Source organism: Heterocephalus glaber, unplaced genomic scaffold (genome assembly GCF_053883595.1).
Source record: "Heterocephalus glaber isolate CG9 unplaced genomic scaffold, H.glaber_assembly_v1.0 deba00000122, whole genome shotgun sequence".
Taxonomy (NCBI): domain Eukaryota; kingdom Metazoa; phylum Chordata; class Mammalia; order Rodentia; family Bathyergidae; genus Heterocephalus; species Heterocephalus glaber.
This window is the reverse complement of record NW_028258138.1, coordinates 17,048,372-17,072,957: the sequence shown is the minus strand read 5'-3', so window position 1 is coordinate 17,072,957 and position 24,586 is coordinate 17,048,372. Positions and strand designations below refer to the sequence as shown.

The following is a 24,586-nucleotide window of genomic DNA, read 5'->3' as shown; positions in this document are numbered from 1 at the left end:
ACCTCCGTAGACGAACAGCAGGACCAACTTGGGAAGCAGGACCCCTGGACCCCGGGGCAGCCTGGGCGCGTCCATCCGAGTCAGCGGCTCGAGGTCGCGCTCTGGGACAGACGACTGGACCGGGGCCGGGAGATCCCGGGTCCGGGACGGGATGCGGAGGCGGAGGCGGTCAGAAGCAGAGAGGGGCGCTCCCGGGAGCAGGCTGGCGCGGAAACCCGGCCAAGGCCCGGAGAACCGGGTGGCAGCCGGGCGGCAGCCGGGCGGCGGGGAGAGGCGCCGTGGCTCGGACCAGGTCTCTTTGTCTCGCTCGGCGATAGGCGCCCCGGCTCTCAGGAGGCGGCTGCTCCGGCGTCCTGGCCACCCAAGCTCACGTTTTATCCCCGCTGGTGGCACCGAAGTGGGGCAGGGGGCGGGGGTGGCCGGACTCCTCCCCACCCTGCAGCGCTTCCTTCTTCAGGAACTTTGTCTAACCCTCCGCTCCGGATGCTCCCGGGGCGCTCAGCCAGCTCCTTTTCCAACTCCTGCCTCCTCCACACCCCACTCCTGGTATAGTCTCTCCCTAAGTAATGGATGAAACTTTTGCTTTTTATCTTTAAACAAATAGGAGAGACTCAGTTGGAGGTAATTGGACAAAGAAAGACAGTGAAGAAAACCCAGGAGAGTTGGAAAGCACTCAAACTGAATGATTCCTCTGATGGCAACTGATAAAATGTTGGTTAGCTGTTAAAGCATTTGCAATAAAGCCAGGGAAAACGACAAAACAATGCACTGTCATCACAGTTATTTAGTTACTAGCCTATGCAATTAGATAAGAGAAAGTAAAAAGATTTATAAAATCGTGAGCAAATTATCATTAGCAAAAATGATGCTGTATATTTGGAAAATCAGACATCAAATCTAAAGCTCTTGTCTAAAATATCAATAGCTGTTTTTCCAACAAAGATAAATCAATTAGAAAAAACACAGGGCTATACAGAATGGGAAACAAAGAAAGGAATAAAATTCAGCATCTCACAGATAATGGGGTTCTCTAAATTAGTGTATAAATTTGAGAATGAATGTGATGTGAGTAAAAATACCAACATGAAAGTTTTTTTAGAATAATTAGAATCTAAAGTTTTGTGAAAAGAAAACATAAGAATATCTATTTTTAAATAAGAGCAATGATGGTTTTAACTTCAACAGATAGTAAGTACACATAACATTACAATCATTAAAACAGTTTGGATCAATACTGAAATAAATAAGCTCACTGGGAAAGAATAAAGAACTCCAAAATAGACATAGCTTTGCACAGCAATGTAATTCATGGTAAAAAATAATTTTAATAACAGGGAAATGATGAATTTGGGTAGGTATCTGTGGAAACTTCTTTCATCCAAATCAATTTCATATGAATTAAATATATGAGCTTAAAGATGCAATTATGAAAGTATTTGCTAAAAGAATTAGAGATAGTATTAAAATAATTATGGAACAAGAAAGGATTTTCTAAGCATTAAAAATACCTCAGAAACTATAAAAGAAAAGATTGACCAACTGAATTAAATTAGATTAAAACTTTCTGTATGTAATATGTTAAACATTTATTGGTAAAAATACTTGCAATGGATAGGATAAACAGGCCTAATCATCTATTATTTAAAGAGCTTAATAATCAGTAGGAAAAAGAGAAACAGCTAGTATGAAAAAGAAAAATTATATTATCAAACATTTCATTAAAATTATGTACTGTGTATATATGAAGAGGTAGATACAATTGACAGAGTCATGGGACTTTATTCTTAATATTACATTAAAAATGTATGCATTCTAATTTATATTTACCTCAAGAATCTTGATTATTAAAAAGTCAAGGATAATACATAAACAGGAGATAAAATGGCATTAAAAATTTGAAAATAGTTTTTTTGGATGGTGGAATTCTGATTGTTATTTCATAATTTTCCTAAATTAGGCTCATACAATTTTTTTTTTTTTTTTGGTGTCGGGGATCGAACTCCGGTCCTTGCACTTGTGGGACAGGCGGCGCCCATACAATTTTTAAAATAAAAAATAAGTGTCACTTTTAAAAAGATGGCATGTCTATCATCTGCGACATTATTCCATCATTAAACTCAAGTGTGTGGAGACTATTTAAATGAGGAATGCTCATGACCTCTTTAAGGAGCAAAACTGCACTACTTTCAGATCCTAACTTAGTGACTACATATAACCTTCTTTATTATTTTTGTTTTTCAAATACTTATAATAAACATATTGTTTCATAATAATAAATTGACTTAAACATAAGATCTTTTAGTCTGAGTACTCAAGTAGATCTTTCTTATATGAAAGCTTTTAAATATATTTGAAGGTGGAATGATTTCATCTCTGGAGATATTTTAATTACAGCCACAGTTTTGAGATTTTAAGATCTATGTTCAGCAATGACCATTTATTAGTGTATTGTATGTAATTTGATGCTGTATTTGTATTGTACATGTGCCTCTGGATGATATGTGCACCTATGTTGTAAATGCTTAAAGATGATCAAAATGCCATAGATCAAATAAATATGACAGAGGAGAGCTTTGACCAATTGTTTTATTTAGCACCAAAAAATTAGAATAAAGCCAGGACTGCTGGGGATTTAGCTAAGTGGCACCTTGCCTGCCTTGCAAGCGAAAGGTCCTGAGTTCAATCCGTGATACTGGAAAAAAAAAAGACAGGGTTTCATGGATTGTCTAGGTCAATTTTCTAGTTTCACAGATAGGAAAATGAAGACCAAATTTCCAAATAGATGAGAAGCAGGCAAGATCTCATGTGGAGTTTTCACATATTGGAGTTTTCAGTGATATGCTAGACTGCCTAAATTTGATGATAACCCCCTTTGAATTCTCCTGACTCACAATATTCTCTTCAATAATTTATTTCTCTCTACAATCAAACAGGTCCATGTAACTTTTTACAATTAGCGACATGTTGATAAATACCAATAAAATATTTTATGTATGTGCAGGGACTCCCTTTGTGTCTGTTCTTATTTTTATAAGACATCATAGATGCCCAGAAAAGAAAGTGCTCACACAAACAGAAACATGGATTCAGAGGAACTCAAGAACAAACAGGGAGAAGAAAAAAGGAGAGGGTTGTAGACTGAATACTGAAGGTTCACTGTCCACCTCGGTCATTCCTAAGTTCTTTAAACTTACGACTAAGTAATAATAAGTTAACACTCTTCACTTCCCAGTAAGATGGATACTGTTGTCACCATTTCTGTGGTGTGAATAAAGTCACTGAGACACAGAGTGGGAAGCAATTTTGCCCAAGTTTACACAGCGGAAAAGGATGCTATGAGAATGTAGCAATTCCACCCTTCACCATTGAATCTAAACTGTCAAGACTTGTTTGGTTTTGGTGAGATTTAAGAGTCTTAGCCTGGTTATTCCAAAATGGAGGTCAAATGCTTGCCAATGACAAGCTGCTTCACAGCAGCCATTATTTCAGTTAGCAGCAGTGAAGGTTTACTGAGGCCTTCTTAGTGCAAGGCCTAGGACCAAGAGTGGGAATATTTGAGCAAATGATCTTTAATGTTTCTTGAAAGATTAGTTTGATAGAAGCACAAAGTATGTTAGATTCAAGGTTTTTTTCATACAGTTTTATGTGGCACAATACTAGTCTGCTATTAGCAATAATTTTAAAATTACAGATTTGAAAGTCATCTTCATTTGTGTAATATCTTGTTCAATCATCCTAACAATCATATGACATGTTATGTTACTATTATTATGATGGTGATGCTACATCTTAGAAGTGTGGAACTGTAAGTTTAGTGTGCATTACAGTCACCCGTGGGCTGGATTGAGCTAGAAATCACCAGAGGCTGCCCCTAATTCACTAAGGCAGGGATGGCCTGGGAATTTGCTTTCCTACCGCATTCCCATGCTACTGCCTGAATACCATGAGAACCACTGGTTTAGAAAATTCTGGTTTAGGGAATCTTCCCCTTACATTTGGCTACTTCTAAGAGTAAGAGGCAAGTTTTTTAAAAAATTTTAAATCCACACAATAATGATTATATACATTTATGTGGCACACCGAGGTTTTGACACATGCATGTAACATGTAAGCATCACCTGCCCTGCCCTCTCTAACAGTAGTAAACTATTTTTTACTTCTATGAGACCAATTTTTTTAGATTCCACGTATAAGGGCACTCATGTGGTATTTGTCCTCATGTGCCCAACTTGCTTCATTTAAAATAACGTCTTCTGGGCTCATCCTTGTTGCTGCAAATAGCAGGATGTCATCATTTTGCATGGCTAGATATAAGCTGCATTAATAACATTTCACTGTGTGTTTCATATCATGTTTTCTTGACACAGTTATTCGTTGCTGGGCGGTTAGCTTGATTCTGTATCTTGGCAATTGTGAATAGTGCTGCAGTCCACATGGGTTTGCAGATACAAGGAGGAATCAGATTTGACTCCAGAGTTTTGTTTCTGGGTCTCAATGTCTATTTTAGTAGCACTGGCTATCACTGCTTCTCACTTTTGCTTTTCAACATGGTTGGATGATTAATGACTCTCAGAGTCAGCTTCTAACTGTGTTTATGTTTCATAAAGATTGCTGATGAACACCTCACAAGTAGAAGTGGTTTTAGGGTTTGTGGGTTTTTTCTGCTTCAATATGGCTATTTTAGTTTTCTTATTAGAAAACAGAGTTTATGTTCAAACAGTTGTGCTTTGAAATATTAATTTAGTTTTAAAAGCCTATCTATAGAGCAATTATTTTGTTTCTTTAATCCATCTTGTGTAGTATTGTACATTCGTTTTCTTTAACTTGAGACATGGAAGGCAGAATCTCATTGTATTGCTAAGGCTGGCCTCGAACTCACAATCCTCCTGTCTCAGCCTCCTGAGTAACTAGGATTACAGGCATGTGCAGTACCACCCCTACAGGCTGGTTTTACGCATTCTGAAAGGATTTCAGTTCAAGAACTCCATGTTCTTGGGAAAATATACTGCTACTGCTAATCTGTACATGGTGTAGCTTATTTTAATTGAATAGCTTGTTTCTTTTAGGGGTATTTATAGAAAACTGCAAAATTTGTTATCAAACCAAAAGGCTCTTTTCCTTCTTGTCTCATTCCATATCTGTACTTCTTATAACATCTATTTATGCTTACAATGCATCTAAAATACTTTCAGAATTACCTTGTTTATCTCACTATCAAAGTTGCAGTACAAAAAACAAAAAACACTGAAAGGAGTCTAGAGTGTGCTTTCAGTTTGTTCCCCACTTTGCCACAACCATGATTAAGGGCACACAGTCAATTACTAAGTTCCACTTTCCCTGTATTAGTGTTTTTCTCTGCCCCAGGTTTCACTCAATTGAAATGCAGTTCGGTTCATCGGTTCAGTTTTCTTTCAGCTTTACTTCTTTAAGGTTGTCGCTGTTGTTTTGTTTTCTCTTTCATCCTTGATCATTTTTGAAGATGTAGAATCACAGAAAGCTTCCAAAAGTCAAAAACCTACAGAAAGGTATATTGAGAGACGTGTCAATTTTCCCCAGATGCCATTCCAGTCTCCCACCCCTTAAACATAACCAGCTTCATTATTTTCTAGTTTATCTCTCATATATTTATTTTTTAATAAAGATAAGATGATTTTGAGTGGTTTTTCCTTTGGAAGTGATAGAGGTGAAACAGTTCTGCAACTATCTTACATACATTAAAGGACTGTGGAATTTGGAACAGCGGAGAACTTTGTGTCTGTAGATTGAAATTATAGCAGTACAAACTTCATTATTTCCCTTTCTTTCTTACACAAAAGTCAGCTTGTCGTCCACACTCTTTTGCATTTTTTAACAGAGCAATGTATTTTGGGAAAAATTCCCAAGTCAGTTCAATTATCGTCTTTATTCATTTTTTATTGCTCCATAATATTACATTGAATGTGTGCCATTGATTTGTCACATGTTTGGATCCTGAGACACTTGGTAATATTTGCACTTACAAATAATGTCAGAACAGATAATTTCGAAAATGTATATATTTTCATGTATATACTGTGCAAAAGTAGGATTGCTGGGTTGAATGGTGTATATTTTGTTGAATATTACCGAATTCCTCTTTAGAAAGACTGGCATTTTGCATCCCCACCAGTGATGTGTCCCTATAGCTTTGCCAATATAATATTGCCAAGCCTTTGGTTTTTCATTTTTTGCCAGTTTGATGGAAGAGATAGTGTTTCTTTTGTTTCTCTTGTTGTGAGTGAAATTTAACTTCTTTTCAAAAGGTTATTATTTTTAATCTCTTTGTGAGTTACTTATTCATAGCATTGTCTATTTTCCCATAGGATTTTGGTATGTTTCCTTAAAAAATTCTAGGCCTGGCAGCTAGCTCAGTGGTAGTGTGCTTGCTTAGCATGTCCTGAGTTCACTTTTCAATACTGCAAAAGCAAAACAAAATGAAATAAAATTCCGTTTGTATTACGGATATTAGCTTTTTTAAAGTGATATATGTTATAATTACTTTGGTTCAATTTATCTTTGCTTATAGTGCTTATATCATACAAATAAGTTAAAATTTTACAAAATGAAATTTATTAATTTTTTCAGTATCTGGATTTTGAAGTCATAATTAGAAAGTCTTTTTCTTTTTCCAGGTTATATAAGAAAGTACCCTCAATAATGATGCTTGTATAGAATAATGATAAATAAAATGATGTTTCATTTTATAAATTTATATCTCTGTGTTACTAAGTGCATAATTTACTAGGTTATAATATTAGCATGTAACAATCAATAGCATTTAAGTCCACAAATAATAACTAATTAGAAGATACATGTTTGTTCTGTTAATGAGATGTTATACAGAGAGATTTGAAATCAGATGGCCACTACTATTTTCCACTTGGAGGTCTGCTGCATTACTTTTAATGTAATTGGAAGTTTTTCAAGTGGATAACATTTTATTTGTTTCTAGCACAGAGAATGATACAAGGAACTAATAAATAATAAAATACTTTCTTATATTAAAAAGAAATGGAAATTATCTATACTTGTCTATCTGCTTTTAACCTCTGCTATGGCCACGACTATTTTTTTCTTCCAGGGATTTCTCGGGAAGATAAACACTTCAGTGATAGACACAAACATAAATATTGTTAATATTGTGACAATTTTATCTTCTTAGTTGATAAAAATATTTAACTCTGTGAAGAGAAATGGTAGGATAAATCTTTCATTTCATTAGAGAAAGGCTCTCAGTATATGTCACTGTAAAATTTTACCAAAATTTAATTTAAATTTTGAAAAATGAAAAGTATCCATGCTCCCACTACTTTTTTCTTCTTTGAAGAAGTTGGTTATGTTCTCATTTGCACTTTTGCATGTTTAAATAACCACATAATTGAAGCATAAATATCTGTATAATTTCATCTTATTTTTCAGTTAACAGTATATCCTTAGTATTTCTCATATTTATATTATCTTCATAATTGTTCAATAGTTGTTCAATATTCCAGAAGGCTGTTTTAGCTTATTTTATTAAGCCCTGACTTTGTTGTTCAAATAGACTTTCTGTTGTCTATCAATTTCCACTCTTGCTCATAGCTAAACAGTTTGCCAGATATTAGCTGTGTAATCTTTTAAAAATGAAAATATACTCCAGTTCTCCACTGAATAAAACTCTTTTAAGTATTCCCTTTGAACTTTGAGTATGATTCAAACTCTTTGTCAAGATCTAGAGTCACAGATGATTTGGTTTCCAGTGCCTGTCTAACTTCTTTTCCCACTAGATCTGACCACAAAGTCCTCCTCAGAGATTCTCAGAAGTGGAGATCATTTCCTCACCTCACGTTATTCCATCTCTCTGTAGCAATCCCCTCTGCAAATCTTAAAGTCACACCTAAATGATCACTTTCCTAGAGATCACTTCTGGGCAAACTCTCCCTTATTCTTAATAAAAACATCATATTATTTTAAAATTCTTTCACCTGAATATTAAATCTCTAGAGTATTAAAATTTAAGAATTACTTCTCCAGACAATTGCTATCCAGTAAAAAATATGTAAGCCATATATCTAATTCAAAATTCTCTATAGCCATGTTAAAAAAGTAAAATAGGAGAAGGGAAATTAATTTTAAAATGTTCTTATTTACTTTGATCAATACAACAGATTATTTCAGCATATGAGCAATAAAATAATTAATGATATATTTGCATGTTAAAAAATCCTATATACATTACACCTTTATAGCTTACATTAATTTGAGTGCTAAATTTTCATCAGAGATAGCCAAAGTACATTTAGATTTCATGGAGCATTGAAACAGTAGATTTAAATAAAAAAATCTTGAAACATACTTAAATTTTCTGGTAAATTAAAGATGTTAAAGTTTGAGTTAAAATTTAAATTAAAATGAAATAGAATAGGAATTTTTATCCATTTCAGTAATGGACATTTCAAATGCCTGGAAGATACTGATACCTACTAATGACAATATCAGACTTGCACAGATATAGAAATTATACCAGATTATACCATGAGGCTGTTCAAATGAGGACATCACATCTTCGGCACCAAGTACCATTACAGAAATCCTTACTAGTGCTCCCTATCTGAACCAGATGATGTTTTGCAATGCTGCCCACTCTTAAAAATGTATATTCTATCTTTGTAATCCTGTCTTCTCTATTCCATGTTATAACAATGTATCATCAGAATGCATATCGAGGAAGAGCCAAATTCATTTGATGGAGCTCTTGCAATGAAGGTTGAGGTGTTGAGTTTCTAAGGTCTTTCTTGGGAAATCTATCCTTCAGCGACATATTTGCAAGACATAAGAAAACTGGGTAATAAAAGGTGTATGGCAAATGTCCACTGCAAGTTCCCAATGGCAGGGAATGCCTCTAGTCTGTACATGACTGTTTTATTGACACCTTTAAACATGTTTTGGCTTATAAGGATACACAAAAAATTTTGATTTTGTGAATGGCTTTTTGATTCACACCAGGAAAAACGAACTAAGAAATCTAAAACATACATACTTTTCACTGTCTGGAGAACATAAGCATCGATCTTACACTGTTGTGAGGAAGATCTATACTTATCTATCTGCTTTTAACCTCTGCTACACCCAAGACTATTTTTCTGATGTCTTCCAGGGATTTCTCTGGAAGATAAATTAAAAATAGAACATGAGTGACAGCAGAGCTGAAGGGTAGAATGACCTTGAGTACATAGCCAGGAGTGGTTCAGCTGCTGATTTCAAGAGATATATCAGTCAGGAAGCTCGCTTACCTTCACTGTAAGGGAAACTGACTTGACTGGAACTACACAAAGTGATGTGCAAAGGGAAAGTGTAGGCACGTGTTTTGTAACAAGTGACCTGTTTCTTTCCAAGGCCTTCTTGTTGATTTGATTAGAGAAGGGTATCTGATCCAAAGATAGTTAGTCCCTAGACCAACAAGCAGTCTGGAGCATTACCCACAAGAACAGGTAAGTGTGGCCGATCAGGTTATAGTACTTAGGAATTCAAATTAGGAAATATCCACATAAAGAGCCAGTTAGCTGTGGAAGCTAAACATGCAGGAGTACAGTATTATTTAGGGGTGAGCACAGAGCTATAATAAATTTTTTATTGTCCTAAATTAATTGAGAGGAACAACTATGAGTAACGAGAAACAATGAAGTAGAGAAAAAGTTAATTTACATGCATTCACATACAGCCACAGCATTGATATTTTCTTCTTCTGCACTTATCGTTTTAGATAATTCATATGAGAATCCTTTAACTATGTTCTCTCATTGCCATTGGGATTTTGAATTAAATGTCATCTATCTAGTTGACTCTACTCTGACTTCCTAGTCTATTCTTGCCTTCTGTGCTTCTTCCTCTGCCATCCTGCACTTTCAAGACACTACATTTCTATTTTCCTACATTCCTACATTTCTACATAGCACCCTTAATATATACTGATTGATCTTCTCTTTACTATCAATTGCTCCTGCATGAACAGAAAAACAGTGATGTTGGGAGCCTGATACCACCCATACCATTGTGTGTGCAAAGCCCCAAGGGTGAACGATGTACTGTGGGTGCAGAATAGCTTTGTCAAAAGAATATGTGATAAGTAGAAATTTGTACATGACACATGTAATGGAAAGTTGGTAGATATAAAAACATACTGAGAGCTGCAGAGATGCGGGGTGCTATAAAAAGAAATGGTTGAAGATCAAAGGATCCTACTGCTGAATTCCTTAGATCCATCTTGTCTCCTTCTATTTCTTGCTTGTACTAAGGTGTGATTTCATAGGCTAAGAAAAGGTACCTCAAGCTAAATATCTGTGAAATGTATTCTACTTGCAAAGCTCAGATCTTAAAATTACCAGGTAAAATGGAAGGCATCAGGAGGAATCAAGGTTGAAAAGGATTGCATTAAATTATGTAGTAATTCAGGGTCTCAACTATTTTTCAGCTGAAGTGAAGAGTACAGAGTCTGTCTAGTGAGTGTCACCACCTCTTCCTAAATCTGTTAACAATACTCCTATTTTTCTTTAAATCATTCATTTTCAATCAGGAACAATTAACCCCCAGGTAACATCTTTGGTAATTTCTGGACACATTTTGATTGTTATAATTTGGGCAGGGGAGGAAAGGTAGTGACCACAGATGGTGGTAAATATTCTATAATACACAGGACCACTTCCTAAAACAGAGTTTTGCATTTCCTAATAACAGTAATACAGAGGTTGAGAAACCCTGCTCTGGAGTATTATGCTATTTATGTTGCCTAAACTATCCTTGTTCTTACCCAGGAGTATTGGTCAATTTTCTTGTTGCTGATTCAAAATACAAGACATCTACAATTTAAAGGAGGAGAAATTTAATTTGTCTCATGGTTTCAGAGGGTTTAGTCCATAGTAAGCTGGACAGTACAGGAACATCATGGCTGAAGGTTGTGATGGAAAAAAGCTGCTCATTTTGTGATAGTTGGGAAGCAGAGCACAGGGCTCAAATCATTTTTCTAAAAGTCTCTTAATCCAGTCAAGTTGACAATTAGCTTTAATTATCACATTGGGTGGCATAGCATAAGATATAGGATTTTATATAAATTTGGCAAAATCCAAGAGTTTTTCTGTAACTTACTATAAGAGTTGGGAGAAATCAAGTTAATGTTGGAGATATGCTATGGATTAATGTTTATTTTTCTTCCAAAATTTGTGTTGAAATTTAATCCTCAAGGCAACAGTATTAAAATATGAGGCATTTAAATGGAATTAATGCTTCATAAAATGGCTAGAGAGAACTATCTATGCCCTTTTGCTCTTCTCTCTCTTCTCCACATAGACACAGTGGTTTTTCTTCTGGAAAGAGTGACAATCAAAATGTCATCTTTCAAGCAGGTATGGGCCCTTCCCCCAGACACTGTACCTGTTGATTCTTTAGACTGAGACTTCTTGCCTCTAGAACTGACTGTGGACAATAAATTTCTCTTCTTTATCAATTTCTAAGTCTCAAGTATTTTGTTAAATAAGATAGGACACTTTCCATTATCTGGTCTGGTCAACTGCATACATCCACTTTTTCTCCCAAACCTCATTTAATAAGAATCAAGAATCAAAAATGTATGAATTCATAATGCCAAAGAGGATAACAGAGAAGATATCATTGATAACTGATTATGAATTCTGGAAGACAGGAAATCTGTCAAGGAAAGGTACCTGACAAGGCAGACAGAAAAGATATTTCAACCTAAGTACCTGTAGAAGGCATTCCAATTGCAATGCCTAGAACTTAGAAGTACAAGTTAAAATGGAAGGCAGCAGAGTAGGAGGCAGGGCTGGAAAGAGAAAGATTGGTGTAAAGTGAGTATATTCAAGTGAGTAGCTCCAGATCTCCTTTGCAGTCATGAAATTGCCATTGCTATACTGCCCTTCTCCTTTCCTTCTTTCCCCACTCCCAAATTCCCTTCTTCCCCCATAAATACCTTGTGTTTAGACTCAGAATAATTCAAACAAGAGAGTGATCCCAAGCATCGATTAAGCAAGGGTGCAGTGATCTGAAATGACATAAACTCAAGTCTTGTTGGTCCTGGTAGATCAGGATGAGAGGTTTTGAATTCATTTTAAACACAGCACAAAATCTTGTGGGTTCCAAGAAGAACATCAGGATTTGATATTAATTTTTAAGAAATTACTCTGCTGAATGAAAAAATGGATTACAGAAAGACATAACTCCCATTACATATGGCAGAACAACTGAAAAAGCTGTTGGTTGAATATGTAGGTTAGGATAAGAGAAGAACAAAGATGACTTTATTTTTTTAAATTAAACAATGAGGCAGATGTAGTGTTACTGAGATGAAGAAGGCTAAGAAAAAGTTTGAAGGTGAGATTTGGAAGGTAAATTGGTAAAACTTTGCTCATATTGACTTTCTAGGTAATCAAGTGCTGATGCCAAGTTGGCAGTTGGGAGACTGCTAAGGATAAATACCAGAGATATAAATTTTGGAGGCATCAGTAAATAGTTGGTGTTATGTGTTTAAATTTGTCCTCTCCCCAAAATATGTTCCAACCCCAATCCCCAGCACTTCAGAATGTGATCTTATTTGGAAATATTATCCTTGCCGATAGAGTGATCCTTGCAGATAGTTAAATCAAGATGAGGTCATATTAGAGTAGGTTGGATGATCAATGCAATATGACTTGTGTCATAAAAAGAGAAGAGACTCGGAGACACTAGGGGAGAACTCGATGTGACAATAGAAGAAGAGATTGAAACATCATAGCTGCAATTCAAGGAACTCTGAGGATTTCCATCAAACCACCAAAAACTGGGAAAAGGCAGTAAAGAATTCTCCTCTACAGACTTTAGAGGTCCTATGGCACTTTGTACAGCTTAACTTTGAACTTTGATCCTGCAGAATTACGTGACAAGAAAGTTCTGTTGTTTTAAGTTACCTAGTTTGTGACACTAGACTATGGCGTCTCCAGGAAACTAATATAGATGCTCTAGGATCCTGGACAAAAATATTCAAAGAGGGAATATATTCAGGAAATAGGGTCGAGAACTAAGCCATTCATGACACACTCCAGTAGCGATGCTCTATGGAGTTGGTCCAGAATCTCACTGGATTCTGATCCCAGTACTACTTAAGTGACTCCCTAGTCTTTTCAATATTTTGATCTTGGTGTCTGCTGGTATTGTCTTTTTCTTTACAGCATTTTCAGTGACTCAAATAGGTTCCTCTTCATGAGGAGGAGAGAGAAGGGACAGCAAACTTGTGAAGCACTGCTTTTATTGTTAAGGAGATCATAGATTCATTGAATCATAAGTAATAAACAATGAAGCCAGAATATTGAACTTGATCAAGGGATTCCCAGATTCATTCTATTTCCACTGAAACCTACTGTGCCAGTTCTGAGACATGGCAGCTCTTACAAATTAGCACGATGAGCTGAATTTATTCACTTAAGTGGATAAATAGTTTATCCTTTAGAACTTTTTTTTGTTTAAATTCTTTTATTGGTACATTTTAGGTATACAATACATTTACATTTATCATTGGGTGCTTGCACCCAATGTACCCTTGTACGTGCTGTATCTTGGTTCTTATTTTTTCCCCATTACCTGTGCACCATTCACCCCTCCACCCTTCCCTATTTACATAGACTTTGTTTCCATTTTTTTCTTTTCTCATAATTTTTCCTTTCCATTCTTTCCCCTACCTCCTCCCACCACCCTTACCCCTTTGGACCTTTGCCTATTTCAAAGTATCAATTATTTGTTATTAATCCATTTAATCCCTACTTAACACTCTCAGTTTCTCACACTAGAGAAACTATTCAGTATTTACACATGTGTGTCCTATTTATTTCACTTAAGAGCATGGCCTCAATATGCATCCATTTAGTTATAAATGTCTCTAGTTTCTCATTCTTTAGGGCTGAGTAGTACTCCATTTTATAAAAAAAAATCCTCTTTATCCAGTCTCCAGTTGATGGGCACTTGGGCTGTTTCCAAGCTTTAGCTATTACAAACTGTGACGCTATAAATATGGGTGCACATATATCACTGTGGTATGATTCTTTTAATTCTTTTGGGGAAGATACCCAGCAGGGGAATAGCGGGGTCAAATGGGACCTCCAGTCCTAGATCTTTGAGGTATCTCCACACTGACTTCCATGGTGGTTGCACCAGTCTGCACTCCCACCAACAATGGAGAAGGGTTCCTTTCTCTCCACGCCCCCACCAGCATTTGTTATTGGTTGATTTCTTGATAGCAGCCATTCTTTCTGGGTTGAGGCAAAATCTCAGTGTTGTTCTCATCTGCATCTCTTGAATGACCAGTGATGTTGAACATTTTTTCATATGTTTATTTGTTGCTTTTACTTCTTTGTCTGAGAAATGTCTGTTCATTTCAGATGCCCATTTTTTAATTGGGTCTTCGAATTTGGGGGGGTCTGATTTTTTTCAGTTCTCTATATATTCTAGATAGTAGCCCTTTGTCTGAGTTACAGCTGCTAAAATTTTTTTTCCCACACTGTAGGTTGTCTGTTAGCTCTGTTGGTGGATTCTCTTGCAGTGCAGAATGTTTTTAATAAGATGAAATCCCAGTTGTTGATTCTTTCTGCTAGTTCCCATGCTACTGAGGTTTTATTCATAAAGTCTTTTCCTATGCCAATATCTTCAAGAGTTCTACCTAACTTATCTTCCAGCAAGTTTAGTGCTTCTGTTTTAGTATTTAGATCTTTAATCCACTTAGATCTTAGTTTAGTGCATGATGATAGGTATGGGTCTAGTTTTAATCTCTGGCAGGTTGAAATCCAGTTTTTCCAACACAATTTATTAAATAGGCTATCTTTCCTCCTATGAGGGTGATTGGCTCCTTTGTCAAAGATGAGGTGGCTGAGTATGTCTAAAGTTGTTTCTGCATCTTCTAATCTATTCCACTGATCTTCGGGGTTTTTCTTTGACTGTACCATGCTATTTTTATCACAGTAGCTTTGTAGTATAGCTTCAAGTTGGGTATTGTGATACCCCCAGCCACGTCTCTGTTGCCTAGAATCTTTTGCTACTCTAGGTCTCTTCTGGTTCCAAATGAATTTTTGGATTGTTTTCTCTAGTTCTGTGAAGTATATTGTTGGAATTTCAATTGGCATTGCATTAAATCTATATAGCAGTTTTGGAAGTTGGGCCATTTTCACTATATTGATTCTTCCTACCCAGGAACAAGGGAAATCTTTCCATTTTCTTATATCCTCTTTGATCTCTTTTTTCAGAGTGCTGTAGTTTTCAGTGTAGAGGTCTTTTGCTTCCTTTGTTGGATTGATTCCTAGCTGTTTCATTTTTTTGGATGCTATTGTAAAAGGAATTGTTTCCCTAATTTCTCTCTCAATGAGTCTGCTATTTGTATATAAGAAGGCGATTGTTTTGTGAGTGTTGACCTTATATTCAAGTACTTTACGGAATCTGTCAATTAAGTCTAGAAGTCTTTTGGCAGAGTTTTTTGGGTCTTCTATGTAAAGAATCATATCATCAGCAAATCATGACAGTTTAACTTCTTCCTTTCCTATCTTTATTCCTTTTATTTCTTTCTGTTTTCTAATTGCTGTGGCTAATGTTTCCAGAAAAACATTGAACAGGAATGGTGATAGTGGGCATCCTTGTCTTGTTCTTGATTTTTAGCATGAAAGTTTTCAGATTCTGACCATTTAGTATGATATTGGCTGTTGGTTTTTCATAGATAGCCTTAATCAGGTTGAGATAAAGACCTTCTATTCCAATTTTCTGTAGGGTTTTTTATCATGAATGCATGTTGGATTTTTTGAATGCTTTTTCAGCATCTATTGAGATGATCATATGTTTTTTGTCCTTGACTCTGTTAATATAGTGTATTACATTTATTGATTTATGAATGTTGAACCACCCTTGCATCCCTGGGATAAATCCGACTTGGTCAGGGTGTATGATCTTCTTGATGACCCTCAGTATTCTGTTTGCCAGTATCTTGTTGAAGATTTTTGCATCTCTGTTCATCAGGCAGATTGGCCTGTAGGTCTCTTTTTGGGTTGGTCTTTCCCTGGTTTTGGAATCAAAATAACACTTGCTTCCAGGAATGAATTTGGAAGCCTTGCTTCCCTTTCAATTTTCTTGATGAGTTTAAAGAGTAATGGCATTAGTTCTTTAAACATCTTGTAGAATTCAGCAGTGAAGCCATCAGGACCTGGGTTTTTCTTTGTTGTTAAATATTTTATTACATTTTCAATTTCACTCATTGTAATTGGGGTGTTTAGAATTTCTATATCTTCTTCATTGAACTTTGGCAATTCATATGTATCTAGGAATCTGTCCATTTCTTCTACGTTTTCCATTTTATTAGAGTACAGGTTCTGGAAGTAGGTACTGATGACCTTCTGGATTTCTTCTGGGTCTGTTGTGACTTCCTCGTTTTTGTTCTTAATTGCATGGATTTGAGTCTTTTCTTTCGTTTTTATGGTAAGTTTGGCTAAAGGCTTATCGATTTTATTTATTCTTTCAAAAAACCAACTGTTTCATTCATTAGATTTTTGTGTCATTCTCTTAGTCTCCATTGCATTGATTTCTGCTCTGATCTTTATAATTTCCTCTCTTGTGCGAGCTTTGGGTTTGTTATTCTCTTCTTTTTCCAGGAGTTTGAGGTTGTGCATTTGGTTATTTATCTGAGTTCTCTCTGTTTTCCTAATATGGGCATTCACTGCTATGAATTTCCTGCATAGAACTACTCTCATTGTGTTCCATAGATTCCTGTATGTTGTAGTGGTATTATCATTTACTTGTAGAAACTGTCTAATTTTTTCTTTAATTTCTTTTGTGACCCATTGTTTGTTCAGGAGGGCGTTATTCGATTTCCAGGTGTTTGTGGGAGTTTTGCAGTTTCTCATGTTATTGATCTCCAATTTTACTGCACTATGGTCTGTTAATATACAGGGGATAAATTCAATTCTTTTACACTGACTGTGACATGTCCTATGAGTTTTCATGTGGTCTATTTTGGAGAATGACCCATGTGCAGCTGAAAAGAATGTGTATTCTGATTTTGTGGGGTGGAACACTCTGTAAATATCTATTAAGCCTATTTGTTCAATAGCTTGGTTCAGCTCTAGAATTTTGTTGTTAATTTTTGTCTAGATGATCTGTCTATTTTTGATAATGGGGTATTGAGGTCCCCCACTACAACTGTATTAGTGCTTATTTGGTTTTTCATGTCCATAAATATTTGTTTTGTATAGTTGGGGGCATTTGTATTTGGTCCATATATATTTATGATTGTCATCTCTTCCTCTTGGATTGTTCCCTTCACAAGGATGTAGTGACCATCTTTGTCTCTTTTAATTAGTTTTGGTTTGAAATCTACTTTGTCTGCAAATAAGATTGCTACCCCTGCTTTTTTCTGGGTTCCTGTTGCAAGGAGAGCCATTTTCCATTCTTTTACTTTCAGTCTACAAGTTTCCTTTTGAGTTAGGTGTGTTTCTTGTATACAGCATATTGCTGGAGTTTGCTTCTTAATCCATTCTGTCAGTCTACTTCTTTTGATTGGTGAATTGAGGCCATTAACATTGATAGTTATAATTGATAGATATTGACTCATTCTTGCTGTGATGTTTTAGTGTTGTTGCCTCTCATTTCTTTTTCCCCCTTTCCCTTTAGTTTTTTTACCTTGTCTGGTGGCTTCCCTCTGTTGAGCCTCATGGAGATGTGACCTTCGTTGCGTTTTCCTAGGATATTGCTTAGAATTGCTTGGAGTACTGGTTTGGTGTTCATGAAATTTCTCAGGTGTTGTTTGTCATGGAAGTATCTAATTTCCCCATCGATCTTGAAAGATAATTTTGCAGGATTCAACAGTCTAGGTTGGAAGTTATTTTCTTTTAGGGCTCAAAATACTTGACTCCAGGATCTCCTTGAGTTGAGTGTTTGTGTTGAGAAGTCTGCTGTGATTCTGATGGGCTTTCCTTTATAGGTGATTTGCTTCTTTTCTCTAATTGCCTGTAGGATTTTGTCCTTCCGTTGGGTTTCTAGGTTCTTGACTATTATATGTATAGGTGTAGATTTGTTTTGATCATGGCTAGGTGGAGTTCTATTATGTCTGAGAAGTTTTCTATTATTACTTCTGTGAACAGTTTTTTTTATGTCAATTTTACTTTCTCCTGTTTTTTTGTGAACTCCTATCAGTCTTATGTTATTCTTCTTTGCATCATCTAGCAGTTGCTGAATTGATTTCTTATGGTCCCTTACTATTTTTAAGAAATCTCTGTTTTCCTGGTCCTTCACCACAATCTTGTCCTCTATATCTGATAGTCTATCTTCAGATTCTGTTAATCTGCTTTGCATGCTTTCAATGGAGATTTTAATCTCCTAGATATCTGTTTGAATCTGTTCTATGGATTCCATTTCTTTCTTATTTTGGGTGATCATGGTTTCCATTTCTTTCTTGTGCTGGGCATTCATGGCTTCCAGCATGATTCTGAGCTCATCTATTTTTTTTTTTTAATCAGTTTCTGTTCTAGAGCCTCTAATCATTTCTTTCACTCTGCTCACCATCTCTGTAGTTATCTGGGAGATTATTTCTGTTTTGAATTTTTTCTAGAGCCTCATTCATCTGTTTTGTTACTTCCTGTGCTATCAGTTCAGGGTGTCCACGTGGTTGATTATCAGACTTTTCCACCTCATTTCCCCCAGAATTTGCCTTTTGGGAGGTGGAAGTCTAAGTTTGTGACTTGCTTAAATGTCTTCTCATTTTTTTTTTTTTTGGTACTGTCCTTAGTTTAGTTCCTGGGTTGATATTTTGAAGTTGCTTATTGTAAGTATCTTTGTTGATGTATTTAGAACACTTATGGAATGATTGTTTCTCAGAGGTGTCTTCCAGATATAGCTGGTCTTTAGGTTTTGAGTCTCTAATGACTCTGAGGCTATCTCATTTTTATTATACCAGAAGGACAACTGATTAGATCAATCACAACACCTTAGCCAAGTGAGACAATCAGCAACACCATAGCATCAAACACATCTTAGAGAATGACAATTTGTGGTAGTTATTAATCTATCACCTTTAAAAAATAAAGGGCCTCCTTCAGGGTATGTTACTGCTGTCACAATAGACAACTTGGGCAGCAGTGTGCAGGTATAAGTCAGTGAGTCTCAGTAAGCTAGTCCCAGACCAATGAGATTCAGGCAGATTTCTGGCTGTAAGTCCCAAGTTGAGCTCCTTGTCCCCCTGCAGGGTTGCACTCTGCAAGTTTCTATTGCAGGTTTCAGCTACCTTTCCCCCGAAGAAAGTCCAGGATCCAGTGGGAGCTGATGATCCCTCCAACTTACCAATCATGGTGATCTGGTGTGCCTTTATTGCCGAGATTCTCTTCACTTTTCCAGTGGGCTTGTTTTCATCATGGAGCCTGAGAGAGGCCCTCTTTCTGTTGTTCACTTCTGGCACTCAGGACAATGGCTTTTATGTCCGCCTGTGCCGCTGCACTTTGTATCCAAGTAGCTGCATAGCCAGAAGGCCAGAGGCAGGGGTGTGTGTGTGTGCTGGGGCCTGTTGTTGGAGGTGCCTGCTCAGCCAAGCTGGGGGCTCGTGGGCATGCTGGGGGGTCCTCCTCACCCTGTCTTGGTCATAAGCCTGTCTTGGTCACAAGCTGGTGGAGCAAGCCAGAGGAAGGAGGTCCCAGTCAGGCTGCAAACACTCGGCCCCACTCGGCCAAGCTGGCCTATCCTTTAAAACTTCTGATGTAATCTGTGTTTCATATCAGAATCCCAATGATTAACTTACTTTCAGTATGGGGTTTCAAGTTGACAAAGAGAAAACCTTACCTTCCATCTGCTGAAATTAATATTTATGTTCCATATTTATCAGGAAAATATATAAGATTTTTGTAATATATCCCAATTTAAGAACAAAATAGTATATGTTTCAATGCTGCTTTGCCTCGTCCCTTTATCTATGATCATACATTTTCTATTTTTAAATCATGCAGTGGGAAGTACACAGAGGTGCAATGATATTTCCCTTTTGTAAAGTTAAACTTGGGGAAACAGTCCAGTGCCAAACCATTCAGGAGTTACTTGTGGAAACTAAATAAATCTAATGTTTTATCCAGTCTATTCTCCAGGTATTTTCAGAGATTTTTTAGAATCTTTTTTCCAGATCTCTGCTCCCATTGCCAAGTTCAGCTTCTCCTCCTACCCAAGGTTAATCCATCTACTTGTGTTTCAACTTCTTCCAACTTCTATCTCCTACTTGTTATGCTCCTAAGATTTTTTTCCTGCATGCATCTTTTATTCTGCATTTTGGCATATCTTTCTTCTATGGCTCTTTTCTTTAGTATGTAAACATGACTGCAGATGTTATAAACTGAGAAGCTATGTAGTCTCTTTGGTAATTTTAACTGTTGTGCATAAGTTTTTGGCAAGGCTGTATCTCTACAGACTTTGTTGCTTTTTTGGAGAAATGTGTTTCTGTTTTATGAATATATTTATAATGTAGTCTGCTTGTATACTGTAATTTATTTCTGGAGCTTGCATGTACTCTTCATTGAGCAGCTGTTTTCTGGAATGAGGATCATAAATGAAGAGGACTTTATAAAAGAAATACAACCACAATTTTAAACTTATGAGGGAAAGAAGCCAGAAAAGGAAAGGGAATTGTTTTAGTGTAGTCTGAACGTTTTGGAGACTGTTGATTTTTTTTCTCTTGTCTAAAACCAAATAACATAGACATTAGAAAATGAAATCCTTCAGGTGTTCATATGTTCAGATATGATTGTCCTGATTGAGCCAGAAGGGAAAGTGTTTCTGTGAGGACAAAGTCTCTTCTTAGGGGAAAAAAGGTATCCCTACAGTTAATCAAGTAGGAAAAATGACGGTCCTATGCAAAGAGAGCAAAACTCATGTTACAGTGAGAGAGATCCATTTGGCGTCTTGGGACACAGGAGACTGCTCTCTGAGGTAATCTGGGTATTTGTAGAGTTCTAAGTTGGCACTGTCATGTCTCATATTGAAGCTAGGCTTGGTCTGTGATATGGAACATGGGCTGCATTGGGGACTATGAAGAAGATAGAAGTCCACACAGTCCATGCCTAAAATACCAAATATGCCCTGAAAATGAACCTGCACCTGGGGCCTAATACTATCTGTAGAGAGCAGAAAAAGATAGTGACTCTCTGTGTTGCAATTTCACTACCTCTACAATAAGGCATTAAAAGATAACCCTTTGGATTAAAAAAGAATGAAGATGTATTATGTACAAGTACCAAGCTCCATAAGAAATGTAATCACTATGTATTGCAAACATGTAGTAGCAAAAAACATAAATTGAAAAAATAAAAAGATCCTACCTAACCTTGGTTTTGGTTGTGGTATTGTCACATATGCTTAGCACGGGGCCAAAAACATGGATGGTTGGGCCTACCAGGGTGGCAATCTTACACAGAAACAGTGGTCAACTATATAAAAAAGACAAAGACTTGTGAGAAACTCACAGATCCAATTAGAAGATTATTAAGTCTCCACGTGGGTAGATATGGATTCAAATTCAAGGCATTTGGGGACATTTGCACGCATGTGAATGTCAAGACTGGTGAACATAATATTATCTTTAATAGTCTTTCATTTCTCTTCCTGTCTCACAAGGAAACATGTTTCTTTCTTCTATGCCAGAGAACATGCAAAGGAAAAATAATTGTCGTTTTATTTGTGATCCATGGTGAATCAGGGATTTGTCAGAGAAATTGTAGGGGAAATATAATGACCTAATTAAAAATTAAATCCAAGAACTATAAGTGGTAAGTTGGATGTTAATATTTGATCACCTTTGAGGTAATAATTTTCAGTTAGATTTTTGATTAGCAATACAGCAGAGTAAACTATTAGTGGTGGGCAATGAGAAAATGGTAGTATAGGCATTTAAGATCAGCATCATGGATCTGACTGTTACTCATTATGAGTGGGTTCTTATAACTATCACTTTAACACTCTGAGCTTCCATTTCTTTGATAGTGAATGAGCACAGATAATCTTCTCTTTGTCATAGTAAGCAAGGAATGAAAAACATATGCAAAACATGTAATTTATACATGAGTTATTTTTCCACCACTCAATGATCTTTTGTATTTCTTTAAATTATGATTAGCAGACTCTGAAAATTCAACATATATAGAAATATTAAATTTGTTAATACTAATTGGTAGTATATTGACAGACTAGAGACTGAAATAAGAATATTTGTGACACAGGAATATGAAATTTTCATTTGTACATTTGGTTTTTACAGTCTAAAGCTAAAAGTTCATGCAACCAGTATTACTATCCTGGGGAGTAGAAGGAAAACAATAAGCACTGACATTCATCAAAACAAGTATTTTCAGTTTGTCAATTTCAGTGGCTTCTTTCCTTGACTTTCTTAGCCATAGGATAACAAAGTGCATGAAGTCATATGTCCTCCAAAATATGAAACATTTCAGAGCAAACAATTTTTGTATGAGAAATGGTTACAAAGACATGAAAATAGCTGTCTGTGTTAGTCTGCTAGGGCTAATATCCACAAAGCACCAAAAACTGGTTATCTTTGGCAATAGAAACTTATTTTCTCACAGTTCTGGATGCTGGAAGTCCGAGTTCAGGGTGTGGAGAGGTTTGGGATCTCCCAAGGCTGTCTTGTCGGATTACAGATGGATGCTTTCTCTCGGGGTGTCCTTACACATGCACACAAAGCCCTCTCACTCTTCTCAGAAGGACACAAGTCCTGAATTAAGGCCCCAGCCTTGTGGTCTCACTTAACCTTAATTTCCCTGTGAAGGTCCTGTGTTGAAATAGAGGGACACCATTTATGCCAAAACAGCATCATAGAACATTTTCTTAAAACTAAAGAAATTAGCAAAATCTGAAGTATATTAGCAATGCATGTGATAAATCAAAACCTAGTGCTAGCTAAAGGTAATAAAAAGAATAATTAGCCAATTTATTAATTTTCCTTTGTGGTGTAGTTTAATTAAAGAAAATTGTTGACATAAAAATTACCTTATACTCCAACCCCAGGTTTGGTCATGTTGGGTAGTATACTAGTATAAATGCATAATTCATCATATTAAACTATGGGATATTAAGAGCATTCTTTCACAGCACAATAGAGTGATTATAGTCTAGAACAATATACTATATATTTTATATTATTATTGTTAATTATTATATTTTACAATCCTGGGGATTGTACCCAGGGCCTTTGCACTGAGCTGCATCTTCCCGCCCATTTTTTATTTTGAGATAGGCTCTCAGTAAGTCACTAAATTGCCTGGGCTGGGCTTGAACTTATAGTTCTCCTGTCTCAGTATCCCAGTGCTGGGATTACAAGTGTGCACCACCATAATCAGTTTATATATTTTAAAAAGAACTAGAAGAGAGAAGTTCAAAGCCTCTCAACACACACAAAAAAATGATAAATGTTTAAGGAGATGACAATAATAATAACCTTGACTTGATCATTGTACATTGTCCACATGTATCATGGTGTGCCTCATAAATATGTACAATTAATTATGTATCATTTAAAAAGGCATAATGTCATTTATTATAATCAAGGTGCAAGATTTTATATGAATCCACATAAACTGGAGACAATTTAGGAATTTTCTTTTGTGTTTGTTCTTTTTTATTTTATCGGTATATTTTAGATACACTTAATGATAACATTCATCATAGGGAATTTGTACCTGTACATGTAATATCGTACTTTTTTCCCCCCATTATCCTTCCCTCTCTTCAATTTCTCTTCCCCTCCTTATTTACAAAAGCTTTGTTTCCATTTTTCATTTTATTCTTTATTTTCTTGTCCTTTCTTTCCTTTCCCCCTCCCTCTCCTTGTTTTCCTTCTCATTTAAATATTTTCTTCTCATTTCCCAATATTTATTATACATTTTGGTCCTTATTTCCACTTTTGGTTTCTCACACCAAAGAAAAAAATGCAGTATTTAAACATGTGTCTGATTTATTTCACTTAAGAGTATGAGAGTATGGTCTCAAGGTGTAATCATTTAGCGAGAAATACTTCAAGCTCATCCTTCTTTATGGCAGAGAAGTACTCCACTGTATTAAAAAATGCATCTTCTTTATCCATTCATTGGATGATGAGCATTTTCTCATTGTAATACAAAGTATAATAATGATGACTACCTCTGCGTTAATAATAAAGGTAATGCTGGCAAAATGAAGGCATTATATTGTTGTGGCAAATCAGGAGTTGAAATGATCTTCCAGAGACAGGAAAGTTGGGTAAAATAAAAAAGTTTATTGCCCGACAATGGCCAGCCTCAGGAAACAAGTCCTTATAGACTGACCTCGAGTTAAGACAGTTTCTCCTTTTTATACCTTGCTCGTAACTTACAGGGTAGCTTAAATTGCAGTTATACAGAATGTGGCAAGGATGTGATAAAGCAGCATTAGGCAATTTTCCATGGTTTCAAGGTTGGGGACATAGATAAACAAATTTCAAGGCTGGTTTCTAATCTTTCCAAGAATAGGCTGCCCCACAAGAGGGGGAAGGCCCACCCAGAGTTTCCAAGCTGGG

General features: G+C 36.2%; 1 protein-coding gene across 2 annotated transcripts in view; it reads right to left on the bottom strand.

Annotated features, from left to right (window-relative positions):
- Cyyr1 (cysteine and tyrosine rich 1) overlaps positions 1–543 on the bottom strand; it is a 98,208-nt gene extending 97,665 nt beyond the window's left edge. The window contains exon 1 of one of the 2 annotated variants that reach the window (XM_087213523.1): positions 3–543. In XM_087213523.1, coding sequence (XP_087069649.1) covers positions 3–75 — 73 coding nt within the window. In that variant the 5' untranslated portion in view covers positions 76–543. The remainder of the gene's footprint in view (positions 1–2) is intronic. The other variant, XM_004842239.4, reaches the window with a different exon arrangement.
- Positions 544–24,586: the final 24,043 nt, after the last annotated feature.